This window comes from Microcaecilia unicolor, chromosome 1 (assembly GCF_901765095.1).
Source record: "Microcaecilia unicolor chromosome 1, aMicUni1.1, whole genome shotgun sequence".
Lineage (NCBI taxonomy): Eukaryota > Metazoa > Chordata > Amphibia > Gymnophiona > Siphonopidae > Microcaecilia > Microcaecilia unicolor.
In genome coordinates this window covers 657143573-657157064 of record NC_044031.1, presented here as the reverse complement: position 1 = coordinate 657157064, position 13492 = coordinate 657143573, and the positions used below count along the sequence as shown (strand labels likewise).

General features: G+C 41.2%; 1 protein-coding gene across 1 annotated transcript in view; it reads right to left on the bottom strand.

Annotated features, from left to right (window-relative positions):
* Positions 1 to 4994: 4994 nt before the first annotated feature.
* SCAMP5 (secretory carrier membrane protein 5) overlaps positions 4995 to 13492 on the bottom strand; it is a 48838-nt gene continuing 40340 nt past the window's right edge. The window contains exons 6-7 of the mRNA XM_030186629.1: positions 12830 to 12947; positions 4995 to 5476 (exon numbers count right to left, since the gene is read on the bottom strand). Of these exons, the coding sequence (XP_030042489.1) occupies positions 5282 to 5476; positions 12830 to 12947 (313 nt within the window). The 3' untranslated portion in view covers positions 4995 to 5281. The remainder of the gene's footprint in view (positions 5477 to 12829; positions 12948 to 13492) is intronic.

Below are 13492 nucleotides of genomic sequence, written 5' to 3'. Positions count from 1 at the left end.
TAAAAAAAAAAAATGAAATTAATGGGCCACGTGGTAGCCGGGAAGTAGTTCCAAACTGACTCACGTGGGGCGTGTGTAGGTGCCTACACGGCTTAGTAAAACGGCCCCTTATTGTTGAAGTATAAGCCATCAAGACAACATGCTACCACACTACTGCATATTAATAATAGGAATTATATGGCTTATTCTTCCACTAATGATTGTCATGTTACAGAATACAAAAGTGATTGTTTTGTTGTCTTGCCCATATCTGTATACTCAGGGCTAATTTACACTATGATCTGGTTTCACTAGAAGATGCTACCATATAATCCATGGTATAATTTTGTCATATGGCTCCCATAACACACTTCCCCATTTTACTCAGGTGTTATGGGGGGGGGGGGGGGGGAGGAAAAAACACCCCACAACTCTTGATTATACATGATATCATTCATTTATTATTGTTCTCCCTTGTACATGGAATATCTTAAGATAACAGCTATTTCCTAGATCAGAACAATTGTGGGCTCATTAAAAAGAATGCATGTCAGAATAATTCATTTGTTACATGTTAAAATATCCTACAAACAATTAAACAATAATTCTCAACATGGCACCACTACCAGTTTGAACTAGTTACACATACGTGTTAATAAATAAATCTCTCCCTCTCATCATGCCTGAGTTGTGTTAGGTCAGATACATAATTTTCCTGTACAGAAGTATTTTCACTAACAGAAGACACTTTGGGCCCTGTTTACTAAGCCGCGCTAAGGGTGCACTAGTGGTTTTAACACGCGCTAAACGCTAAAGACACTCGTAAGAATATATGGGTGTGTCTAGCATTTAGCGTGGGCAAAAAACGGTAGCATGTCTTAGTAAACATGGCCCTATGTTATAGATGTTAAAAAGCAGCAGCAGGTTTTTTGTTTGTTTACTCTTCTGTTACTGCAAATTTTTTAATTTGAAGCAACAAGCAATGAATATTAAAAATAAATATTTAAAACATGTATCATTTTTTGTGCTTGTACCCAAGCAGAAGTCTGTAGTCAAGTTATTTTAGTTTGTAGAAAATTCTGACTGGCAGCCACAGCATTGTCTTTCCTCCTACATGGGTTTGATTATGGGTCATGCTTCTAAATGATCAGCTTACCAGATCACAACATATCAGACATTTTAAGCCAATCCAAATTTTATCCCACTGTATCTATGATTTTAAGAAAAGCAGTTCTTCAAATTCATAAATGCAGTGGGGAAATACCAACTGGTTCAGTTTATAGCCCCTTTTTAAAGTTAACCTTTTGTGTCCACTGTCGTGCTGTGTACAAAAAAAAAAAAATGCTGTGTGGGCAGTCTAAGGTCTGCTAAATTTACACGAGCTGTAGTGCAAATTGAAATAAGTACTGAAGTAAAGATGTGTACAAAGTATTAGTGTTTAGTGTCATAGAAAGAATTCAGTCTGATGTAACCCTGAATACAAACCAGAAAAGATTCAAGCAACAGCAGCCAAGCATTTATATCTTCTTTCTTCAGCCTTGAAGGCTGGGAATACAAGAGAAAAAGGTGAGGAAGAAAACCCAACGACGTGCTTACTGTTTGCTGGAATTCAGCCATTCACACTAAGTTGCGCCCCATCAAGAAATAGGATCAATAAACCCCATTTAGATATATTATCTGGACAGGAAACAGTCAAAGGTCAAACAATTGTGAAAGGAAAGAATTTGGAAGAGTTCTATCATGATCAACTGATATTCAGTCTGCCTGCATTTTAATGTAAGAACACAAGATGTCAGTGTATCAGTATTTTCAATAGTACACAGTGCACTTTGTTGAAGTCTGTATGCATGTGTTTCAACATATATTACTCAAAAATGAACAGTGGGCTGTAGCATCCATTTTATGACCGACTATAGTCTTGATAAACCCAAAATGAAAAATGTTCAAGATGACAAGTTGTAAAAACAGGATACAGGTTCACACTGACATTTCCAATATACATATATGTTTTTGCAAAGTTAGGATGAGTATGTACAAGAAACAATCACTGCCTTTCTAGAGCCTCTGATGCCTACAAGCTCCCCATCTATTAGGATTAAAAAAAAAAGGCACACTGTTCACTGCACTTGAACAATTTGTAAAAGAGTTTTATCAAAACAGATATTGTAATGGGTCATCATTTTTAATATATTTGTCCAGAATTCTCATCCCTTGTTTTGAGTTGTTTGGATAATTCATGCCACTGCATCTATACATACAACCATCCTATGCATGATGAAAATAAATTAACAAAAAAAAAAAAAAAGAACAAATTTGCCTGATCTACACCTTCCCCAAAACTTAAATGTAAACTATAGTTGCTAAAAGAGACATCTCCATCTATGGTTCGTAGGAGATGAACTGAGAGGGAAAGGGAAACTGGCACTCCCCACCCCCCCCCCCACCCCCCCCCCACCCCCCAAAAAAATGGCACACAGCAATTTGCATTTTACTACATCCTGAGTTTTCCTCTGTCCACGCATGCATCCTATGTCAGTACTAAACACAACAAGGGCTTTTGGAGTGTTTTGCCTTCTTCCTAATAGCCAGAAAGCTGAGAAGTTCAAATAGCAGCTCAGTCACTGCCCTAACTGTCACATTAAAGTGGGGTTGTATATTCCTGCAAGGTTACAATGCTTTACTGCTGTAGAGAGACCCATTATAAAATTTCTGCACCTCAAAGCCCACTTTTATTTTTTTTAAACTTAAATGTAATGACAACTGAGCTGCAGGCCTGTACCTGTAAACATGCAAGAGCTCACCTTGTTTCAGCTGCTATTCTAACAAGATCTGAGGGTGCTTGTTTCTTAGTGTGCATCTCTCATTCTCTCTTTCTTTCTTTCTCTCTCTCTCTCTATATATATATATATTGAATAGCCACCTGCAGACATCTACACTTGGCTTTTTGGGCTGGTACTTTCTCCTCCTTGTTTGGCTTGTCAACTCAATCAGAATTGGCTTCAGTTGGGCTACAGCACCAACAACCTTCATTTGCGACTACCCCAGCTTTTTAAAATCTATTTGATCATATGCACTCCCTCCACCCCTTGATTATCCAAACAGTTATACCTTGGCTTGAGACCACAGCCTGCTGCTCTTTCAGAAACAGCAACATGGTGCATCTTGAATCTGGTCACTAAGACTACAGATTTAGTGAACCTTAGTAAAAGAACCCCCTAAATGCTGTTGTCATGATTGCCGAGACTCCCTCCACCATCTGTGAATGCCATCATCACAGCATCCCCACCCCTGGAAGGTCGAAGCAGCAAAAGCTGAGCTCAGAAATCAAAATCCAGGTCTTCAATTGGGTAGTTATCAGGAAGTTGCATTTTCAGCCCTGACTTCCAAAAGAAGATCTCCAGCTATAAACCATCGGGGGGGAGGGGGGGGGGTTACCGCCCTGCAATAAAAGTTTATAAGATTACAGCAGCCTCTGCTGTGAAGGAACAGCACCTGTGGGGAAAACCCCATACAAAAGGGTTGAATCAAGCTCCAGTATTTGAAAAATACAAATGTGTTAAAAAAAAAAAAAAAAAAAAAAAAAGGTAGTTAAGTTACTGAAATTTCAAAATATCTCCCCAAAACTTGTCGTGAAAAATATTCCTTGCTTTAGCTTCAAGAATGCCTTTGAAGGCAAGTGACTGGCAGGTATCTCTACCATGCTATGGCATAAAGTGTTGCTGTATAGCAGCATGCCTGACATAGGTTTTGAGACTCACAAATGATCATATAATTACTACAGAATCTCTCACTTTTACACCAAGACCTAGTTAATAAAGTACAAACTACACCCTGTCAACATCACTCATATACAACATGTAGGTTATGTACAGTTCTAATACACAAAAAAATTCAATGTTTCAGAATTTGCTATGTTAATGCATTTTGTTTTAGTTATATGCAATCCATTTTCTACTGGCCCATACCACTTCAGTACCATTATCTTCATTTGGAACCAAAGCTATGTACATCTCAAAATTAGACGCACTGGAATGTTGGCTCTGTACATTCTAAACTGCAAACATTAAAACAAAGAAATTACTTTTAACAAAATTTGGATAAATACACATTTTCAAGTTTTTAACGTGCACACAGGAGAAACCCACTATACACGCAGGAGGTAATGCTTTACAGTGGGCACCAAGAATGCACATGAATAACCTGAATACTGGCATTTAGGCACAAATACCAATATAGTCCTGCTATGCACCATTCAGTAAAATGACACCTAAGTACGATGGCATATTAGTATGCTGGAAGGTTTCACATGTCATTTAGGTACAGAGAATCCTATAATCTACACACAGTCTTCTCATGATCATTTACACCAGATTAGGCTCCAAGCAGACACCTAAATGTAGATGCCCCCTTACAAAATTACCTTGTAGCACTTTCTTGCTCAGGATTTGAAATTGAAAAGACTGGTGATGCATTCTGGCGCACAGAATGATGCTGAACCATTCAAAAGAAGTATCACCTCAGAGATGGAATAAAATGTGCAACATAAGACATGGAGTTTCAGAACATGGAATGCGGAAATGAAGGAAAGAGCTTGGAATGTGAAATTCAAAAGATTGTTCTGGAATGTGATCACACTGTGAATCTGCACCAGATTTGAAAACAAGGTGATGTCTTATCACTGTATACGTGTTTATAGCAAAATTACGCATTATCAATACTGACTTTCTAACAGTACACTAATAAATATTCCAGTTACTGCACTGTGCATTAAAAGAAACTGAGAGGGGCAGCTGGAACTATCAGGAATAGATCTGCACTCCAGGCTGTATCCTGGTAACATGATTTTTAGGTGATCAACAGCACCACTTTTCCTGGGGACAATAGGTTTTCCTGAGTTTGGAATACTGGCCAAGAATAAACAAATGCTACCCCAATAAGGACAATAATGGTCTGAACAGCCAAGGAAGTTCACCATATTAGTTAAAACTGAAGAGCTGTTTCCTTTTTTTCTGTTGTTGTTGGTGAAGGGGCTGATTTGGTTACAACACACACCAATCACCACAGTAGCTGAAATCACTAGCACATACCATGTCACAAGGAAACACAACACAAATACTAGTGCACATCACAAGTGGCCTCAATACTAACTCCCAGTTTCTTCTGTTGCAATTTGCAGATATTCTTGAAAAATAAAAACCAAGTATAACATATCCCCTCTCTTTGAAATGTTGACCAAGCTTATGACTGCACAGGATTCCTCCTCTCCCCTTACTGCTTCCCACACTAGACTAGAGAATGTACATCACATCTGGTTAGAGTAGGTGTAATTAGGGGTGGCAGAATATTGAGCATCGGACTGTGTCATAGCCCCATGTGCTGCTCCCATTGCTGCATTCTGAGCTGCCTGTTGTACGTGGGGGTTCTTCCATGCCCCCGTGGTCCATTCTTCTTGTGCTTTGCTAAAGCTTCCGCCAGTGCCACGGTAGAATTTATGGACCTGAAATGTATTTAGGATGAAGAGAAAAACATGAGATTACATTCACTGCAAGAACATACCCCCATAATTCTCTAACAGGGAACCTAAATTTAAGTATCAAATGTGTGCTTAAATTTACAAAATACCAGAATTTATGCGACTGAATGTACACTTATGTGCATAAGAGCAAGCAGAGTGCTCAGTAGTATTCTACAAAGTAAAGTACACACACAAATGGCCTTAGAGGCCATTTCATGAAGCCGCACTAAAAGGTGGCTGGCGGTAGCTGTGGCATATGGTTTTCCCGTGAGCTCCGATCACCTCAGCGTGGCTGCAGAAAAGCCAATTTTACGTTTATGGCAATAATGGCTAGGTGCTAAGTTCAAAATTACTGCCTATTTAATAGGCAGTAAGGGATCACACGCTAACTCGGCGGTAGATAATAGAAAATGATTTTCTACTGTGGGAACCGGCACGCGCCAAAATCAGAATACTGCCGGGAGCCTGGAAGTGTCTGGCGGTAGTGCTGTTTTGGCGCACCCTAGCATGCCTTCATAAAAGTAAATAAGTACATAAGTATTGCCATACTGGGAAAGATCAAAGGTCCATCGAGCCCAGCATCCTGTTTCCAACAGTGGCCAATCCAGGTCACAAATACCCGGCAAGATCCCAAAAATGTACAAAACATTTTATACTGCTTATCCCAAAAATAGTGGATTTTCCCCAAGTCCATTTAATAACGGTCTATGGACTTTTCCTTTAGGAAGCCGTCCAAACCTTTTTTAAACTCCACTAAGCTAACCGCCTTTACCACATTCTCTGGCAACGAATTCCAGAGTTTAATTACACGTTGAGTGAAGAAAGATTTTCTCCGATTCGTTTTAAATTTACTACATTGTAGCTTCATCACATGCCCCCTACTCCTAATATTTTTGGAAAGCGTGAACAGACGCTTCACATCTCCCCGTTCAACTCCACTCATTTTATAGACCTCTATCATATCTCCCCTCAGCCGCCTTTTCTCCAAGCTGAAGAGCCCTAGCCCCTTTAGCCTTTCCTCATAGGGAAGTCGTCCCATCCCCTTTAAGGGCCCATTAGTGTGTAAATGCAAGGGGATGTTCACTGGGAGGGAGCATGGGTGGGTCTCCCACCTACACACATAGCTTACAAAACGTTACAAGCTAAAGTGCTGCATTTAGTTGCACACATTTATGTCAGCCATAGACCTGGCATAAGTGGACACACTTAAATGTAGACTTACACCAATATTCTAGATCATCATCTTGGGGCACAGTTACTGTTATAGAATTGGCAGCACTCAGTTATAAAATTGCTTCTTATAATGATCATCATCAAAAATAAATTACAAGCAGTGTATCCACAACCTGAGAACAGATGTCTACCACTGCACTCATCCATGTGTATTTCATTAAGGCAAGATTTTATTAAGACCTTAGGTCATGCATCAAAGTGCTAAACATTTCAAACTATCTAGGATAATGCGAGACATCAGTGAAACTTCATTTTCATGTGAAACAGGCCCTGGTGCCATTTTGGACACTTCGTAACACAGCCTCACCATTTCTGAACGAAGGCCACTGAGGGAACGCATTACGTTCAAGATCTGCACGATTGTACACAAAATCATTCACGCAGACGCCCCAATCTACATGCTAAAACTTGTGGACCTACCCCCAAGAAATGCCACAAGATCATCCTGCAAATTTCTCAACCTACACTTCCCCAGCTGTAAAGGACTAAAATACAAGCTGATGCATGCCACTACCTTCTCTTACATAAGCATGCAATTATGGAATGCATTGCCCACAGACCTAAGAACAATCGACGAAACAACTATCTTTCGCAAATCTCTGAAGACATATCTCTTCAACAAGGCCTACAATGAGAACCTATAGCCACACTAATCCACCTCACCAACCCAATCAGTTAAAGCTCACCTTCTATAATTACCCTAATCACTCCCTTCCTTCATCTCTGCACAAAACTAAATGTATCTGTTATCCTGTAATGACAATGTTAACAAAATTATGTAAGCCACATTGAGCCTGCAAATAGGTGGGAAAACGTGGGATATAAATAAATAAATAAAATACATATCTTTTGAAAGAAGAGAACAACATGATAGTGAGAAAGGCAAATGAACTGGATCATGCTTGATGCTATGCTAAATTGAGTCTAAATGCACTTTTAACAATTAGCTATGCTAATTACATTATGAACATAACACTGCTAATACTTTCGTCCACTGCTCTTTAACTGTATTTATATGATTCTAACTGGTAACTAATGTTAAAATAAACCCAATTAAGTACTGTTTAAAATTTTTCAAAGTTTGTCTACTGGATCCATAGCATCTTAATGTCTTAAGTACTGATCAGCAAGAATGCCCAACTTAAGAACATAAGAGTAGCCAAAGTGGGTCAGATCAATGGTCCACCTAGCCCAATATCCTGTTTCCAACAGTAATCAAGCATCACAAGTACCTGGCAGAAACCCCAATTGTGGCAATATTCCATGCTACAAATCCCAGGGCAAGCAGTTGCTTCCCCATGTCTGTCTCAATAGCAGACTATGGACTTTTCCTCCAGGAGCTTGTCCAAACCTTTTTTAAACCCAGATATGTTAACCGCTGTTATCACATCTACGGCAAAGAGTTCCAGAGCTTAACTATTCATTAAGTGAAAAAATATTTCCTATTTGTTTTAAAAGTATTTCCATGTAACTTCCTCGAGTGGCCCCAAGTCTTTGTACTTTTGGAACAAGTAAAAAAACTACTACTCGTTCTACACCACTCAGGATACTGTAGACCTCAATCATATTTCCTCTCATCTGTCTCTTTTCCAAGCTGAAGAGCCCTAACCTCTTTAGCCTTTCCTCATACAAGAGGAGTTCCATCCCCTTTATCATTTTGGTCACTCTTCTTTGAACCTTTTCTAATTCCACTATATCTTTTTTTGAGATATAGCGACCAGAAATGAATGTAATACTCAAGGTGCGGTTGCACCATGGAGCAATACAAAGGCATTACAGTATTTTCAGTCTTATTCACCATCCCTTTCCTAATAATTCTTAGCATCTAGTTTGCTTTTTTGGCCGCTGCCACACACTGACCAGAAGGTTTCAGCGTATTATCTACGACGACATCTAGATCTTTTTCTTGAGTGCTGACCCCCAAGCTGGACCCTACCATCAGGTAACTGATTATTCTTTCCTGTGTGTATCACCTTGCATTTGTCCTCATTAAATTTCATCTGCCATATGGATGCCCGGTCTTGCAATTTCCTAAGGTCTTCCTACAATATTTCTCAGTTTGCACGTGTTTTAACAACCTTGAACAGTTTTGTGTCATCTGCAGATTTAATCACCTCACTCGTCTTACCAATTTCCGTATCATTTATAAATACGTTAAATAGCACTGGTCCCAGTACCGATCCATGCGACACTCCATTCTCTTCCTTTGAGAGAAATGACCATTTAACCCTACCCTCCGTTTTCTGTCAAATAAGCAATTCCTAATTCACACCAGAACCTTGCCTCCTATCCCATGACTCTAATTTTCTAAGGAGTCTCTCGTGAGGAACTTTATCAAAAGTTTTCTGAAAATCTAGATACACTACAACCACTGGCTTACCTTTATCCGCACATTTATTCATGCTTTCAAAAAAATGAAGCAAATTGGTGAGGCAAGACTTCCCTTGGCTGAACCCATGATCACTCTCTCCCATTAAACCACGTTTGTCTATGTGTCCTGTAATTTTATTCTTTTTAATAGATTCCACTATTTTGCCTGACACTGACGTCAGGCTTACCGGTCTGTAATTTCCTGGATTACTCCAGAACCCTTTTTAAAAAACAGCATCACATTGGCCACCCTCCAATCTTCAGGTACTATGGACGATTTTATAGACAGTTTACATATTATTAACAGCAGATCAGCAATTTCATGCTTGAGTTCCTTGAGTACCCTTGGATGTTTGCCATCCAGTCCTGGTAAATTTACTACTCTTTAATTTGTCAGTTCGGCTCAATACATCTTCCAGGTTCACCGAGATTTCTCTCAGTTCCTCCACATCATCACCCTTGAAAACCATTTCCGGTAAAAGCAGATCTCTTACATCTTCTTCCATAAAAACCGAAGCAAAGAATTCATTCAGTTTCTCCGCTACGGCCTTATCCTCCCTGAGCGACGGAGTGGATGAGTAGCCTGACTCTGATCCTGGGGGACTTGGTTCGATTCCCACTGCAGCTCCTTGTGACTCTGGGCAAGTCACTTAACCCTCCATTGTCCCAGGTACAAATAAGTACCTGTATATAATATGTAAACCACTTTCAAAGTAGTTGGAAAAAAACCACAGAAAGGCGGTATATAAGTCCCATTCCCTTTCCCCTTTTGCTCCCTCATGATCTAAAGGTCCCACAGATTCTCTCACAGGCCTTTTGATTCTGATGTACCTGAAAAAGTTGTTATTGTGAGTTTTAGCCTCTTCAGCAAGTTTCTCTTCATATTCTCTTTTAGCCTTCTTTATTAATACTTTGCATGTGACTTGCCAGTGTTTATGTTGCTTCTTATTTTCGCCATTTGGGTCCCGTTTCCATTCTTTGAAGGACATCTTTCGGCTATAATAGCCTCTTTTACTTCACCTTTTAACCATGCTGGCTGTCATTTCCTCTTCTTTCCACCTTTGCAAATATGTGGAATGCATCTGGTCTGGGCTTCCAAGATTTTTTTTTTTAAATAGACAATGTCCACACCTGATTTAGTGTCTTAGCCTTAGTAGCCGACCCTTTTAGCTTCTTTTTAACCATTTTCCTCATTTTATTTTAGACACCCTTTCGAAAATTAAATGAAGCTACAGTAGATTTCCTTTGCGGGTTCATCCCAGATCGTAGCTCAAACTTGGATCATGTTAATACCACTGTTTCCCACAGGACCCAACACCGCAACCTCTCACACTATGCCCTGCACACCACGAAGGACCAGATCCCCTCTCGTCGGTTCCTAGACCAGTTGCTCCAAGAAGCAGTCTATTACATCTAGAAATTTTTATCTCCCTGGCACTCCATGATGTAACATTTATCCAGTCAATATTGGGTAACTGAATCACCGTTATAGTGTTGCCCAATTTGCCAACTTTCCTAATCTCTGTAAACATTTCTTCATCTAGTTAGGTTGATTCTGTCCCAGCAGACGGTAGTACAGTCCTACATAAATACTCCTTCCATTCACACATGTAATTTCTATCCATAATGATTCCACGCTGTTTTGAAAAGCTTATTTTATTTGACTCAATTCCCTCTATCATATAGCACAATCCTTCTTCCAGTTTGATCCTATCATTGCAATGCAATAATTGTAACCTGTTAACAATGTGTACTATTGTGCTGGGCAGACTTATACGGTCTGTGCCAGAGCCGGTGGTGGGAGACAGGGATAGTGCTGGGCAGACTTATACGGTCAGTGCCAGAGCCCGTGGTGGGAGGCGGGGATAGTGCTGGGCAGACTTATACGGTCTGTGCCAGAGCCGGTGGTTGGGAGGCGGGGATAGTGCTGGGCAGACTTATACGGTCTGTGCCCTGAAGAGCATAAGTACAAATCAAAGTAGGGTATACACAAAAAGTAGCACACATGAGTTGTCTTGTTGGGCAGACTGGATGGACCGTGCAGGTCTTTTTCTGCCGTCATCTACTATGTTACTATGTATTGATTGTCCTCTTTCCACAAGTCTACCATTGATTGTCCTCTTTCCACAAGTCTCTGAGATGCCTACTGTATCTACCTCATCATTTAGTGCTATATTCTCCCTCTTATTTTTTAGGCTTCTACTATTTGTATACAGGCACTTCAGATTGTGTTTTTTCCTTGGATCTAAAAGCTGCTTAAAGTTGAAGGGGATAATGTGCAACCTTCATCCTGCTTGTTCATTAAACACACCTGGCTTACTTTCAGCATTGCTGAAACCTCTATTGGGATTCCCTAAATGTCTTGTTTCAACAGTATCCTTAGAGAATACTCCACACCGAACCGTGCGCTCTTGGGCAACTGTCGGCCCCCCCCCCCCCCCTCTCCACTCTAGTTTAAAAGCTGCTCTGTCTCTCATTTTTTTTTAAGTTAGCGCCAGCAGCCTGGTTCCATCTCTGTCTGAAAGGATGGACTCCACCTTAACTGTCTCCCCCTTTCCCAGAATGTTGTCCAATTCCTAACAAATTTAAATCGTTCATCTTTGCACCATCGTCTCAACCACGCATTCACACTTTGAAGCTCTGCCAATCTTTTGGGTCCTGTGCGTGGAACAGGGAGCATTTCTGAAAATGCTACCCTGGAGGGACTGGACTCCAGCTTTCTACCTAAGAGCTTAAATTTGGCTTCCAGAACCTCTGTCCTACATTGTCCTATGTCACTGGTACCAACCCACATGTACCAAGACAGCCGGTTCCTCCCTAGCATTATCTAAGATTTTATCTAGGTGACATGTGAGGTCCGCCACCTTTGCGCCAGGTAGTCAAGTGACCAGGTGATCCTCATGTGTACCAGCCACCCTGCTATCTACATGCTTGATTGAATCACCAACTACAACAGCTGTCCTAACCCTTCCCACCTGGCAAGCCCGCCGAGAGACTAGGCCGGGCCCGGGGCAAGGCTGCCCCGCCTCCGCCCCCCTGCCGCTGCAGTCCGCGGTCTCATCTGCCTGCCTCCACGACTCTGGGCCCCCTTCATTCAAAGCGGCAGTCGCAGATCGCGTCTCTTCTGGCCTTCTCTCCCTGTGCCCCGCCCTCGTCTGATGTAACTTCCGGTTTCCGCGAGGGCGGGACACAGGGAGGGAAGGCCAGAAGAGACGCAATCTAAGACTGCCACTTTGAATGAAGGGGGCCCAGAGCCGATGAGGCAGGCAGGTGAGACCAGGGACTGCAGCGCCGGCGGCCTGACCCCAGGGCCAGGCCCCCCTTGGAGGCCCGGGCCATTTTGCCCCCCCCCCCCCCCCCCCCCGGCGGCCTTGCACCTGGGAAAAAGTTATTGGAAACACATCCTCAATGTGAAAGGATAGTGTATCCCCTAGTGGGCAGGTCCTGGCTACAGGGCACTTCCCTTCCCTACTCTCCCCAGAGTTTCTGAAGACAAAAGAAAACTTGTTAACAAAGACTAGAAGTTATAACCACTGAAACTGGGCACAAGTATTTTGGTCTCAGGCTTCTGTATTTTCTTCTATGGTTCTTTGCTGCTGAGGAGGATGAGTACATGCCAACCCTTCTTTCCTACTAATACTATTTTCCTCTTATTCATGAGGCATACACACATTCACTTCTAGTGAAGCCAGTTTTTTCACCTCCCAAGTGAATCAGCAGATTGGAAATTACCTTTGTAAGGGCAGCAAAGGAGAAGACTGCCACAACAGTGAACATGATGGTAGGGATCAGCATCACCACAGCAGAACCCACATTGGTTCCAAAGAAGGCGATTGTTGCAATCCAGCCGCTGAAAGCACAAAATGTGTTATGGTGATTGAAATGGAAGCTCAGAAACAGAGATTAGCAAGAACTGCTTTTATTTGTGCCAAAAATGCTATTTATTAAGACATCAATACAAACGCAAATCTTATACAAAACAACCCTGAAGCTTTTCCTTGCCCCTCCCCCCATCCACTGTAACAATGATATAGTCTTTATGATATATTCAGTCCTGAAGTATAATTCTACAGTCTTGTCACTGGTTGTGCTATCAATATTCAGGACTCCAAATATCACTCAAACTTCCAGAAGAGTTAACCCTGTTACTCTTTTCCTAACCTTTTAAAACTTCCTAATATATATAGTATTCCTTCCATCACACATTATTTCACTTCTCATCTTTTATAGTCTGGTTGTCTCACTGAATGGGATCAAAAACACAAACAGGAAGAAACCTCTATGCAAATCCAACAGGAACTACTGAAACCATGAAAGCAGGTTTTTTTTGCTTGCAATTTTCATGTACCGTACAGCTGGCTTACAGTGTTGGTACGCTGTGTTGCATTTCTGCAC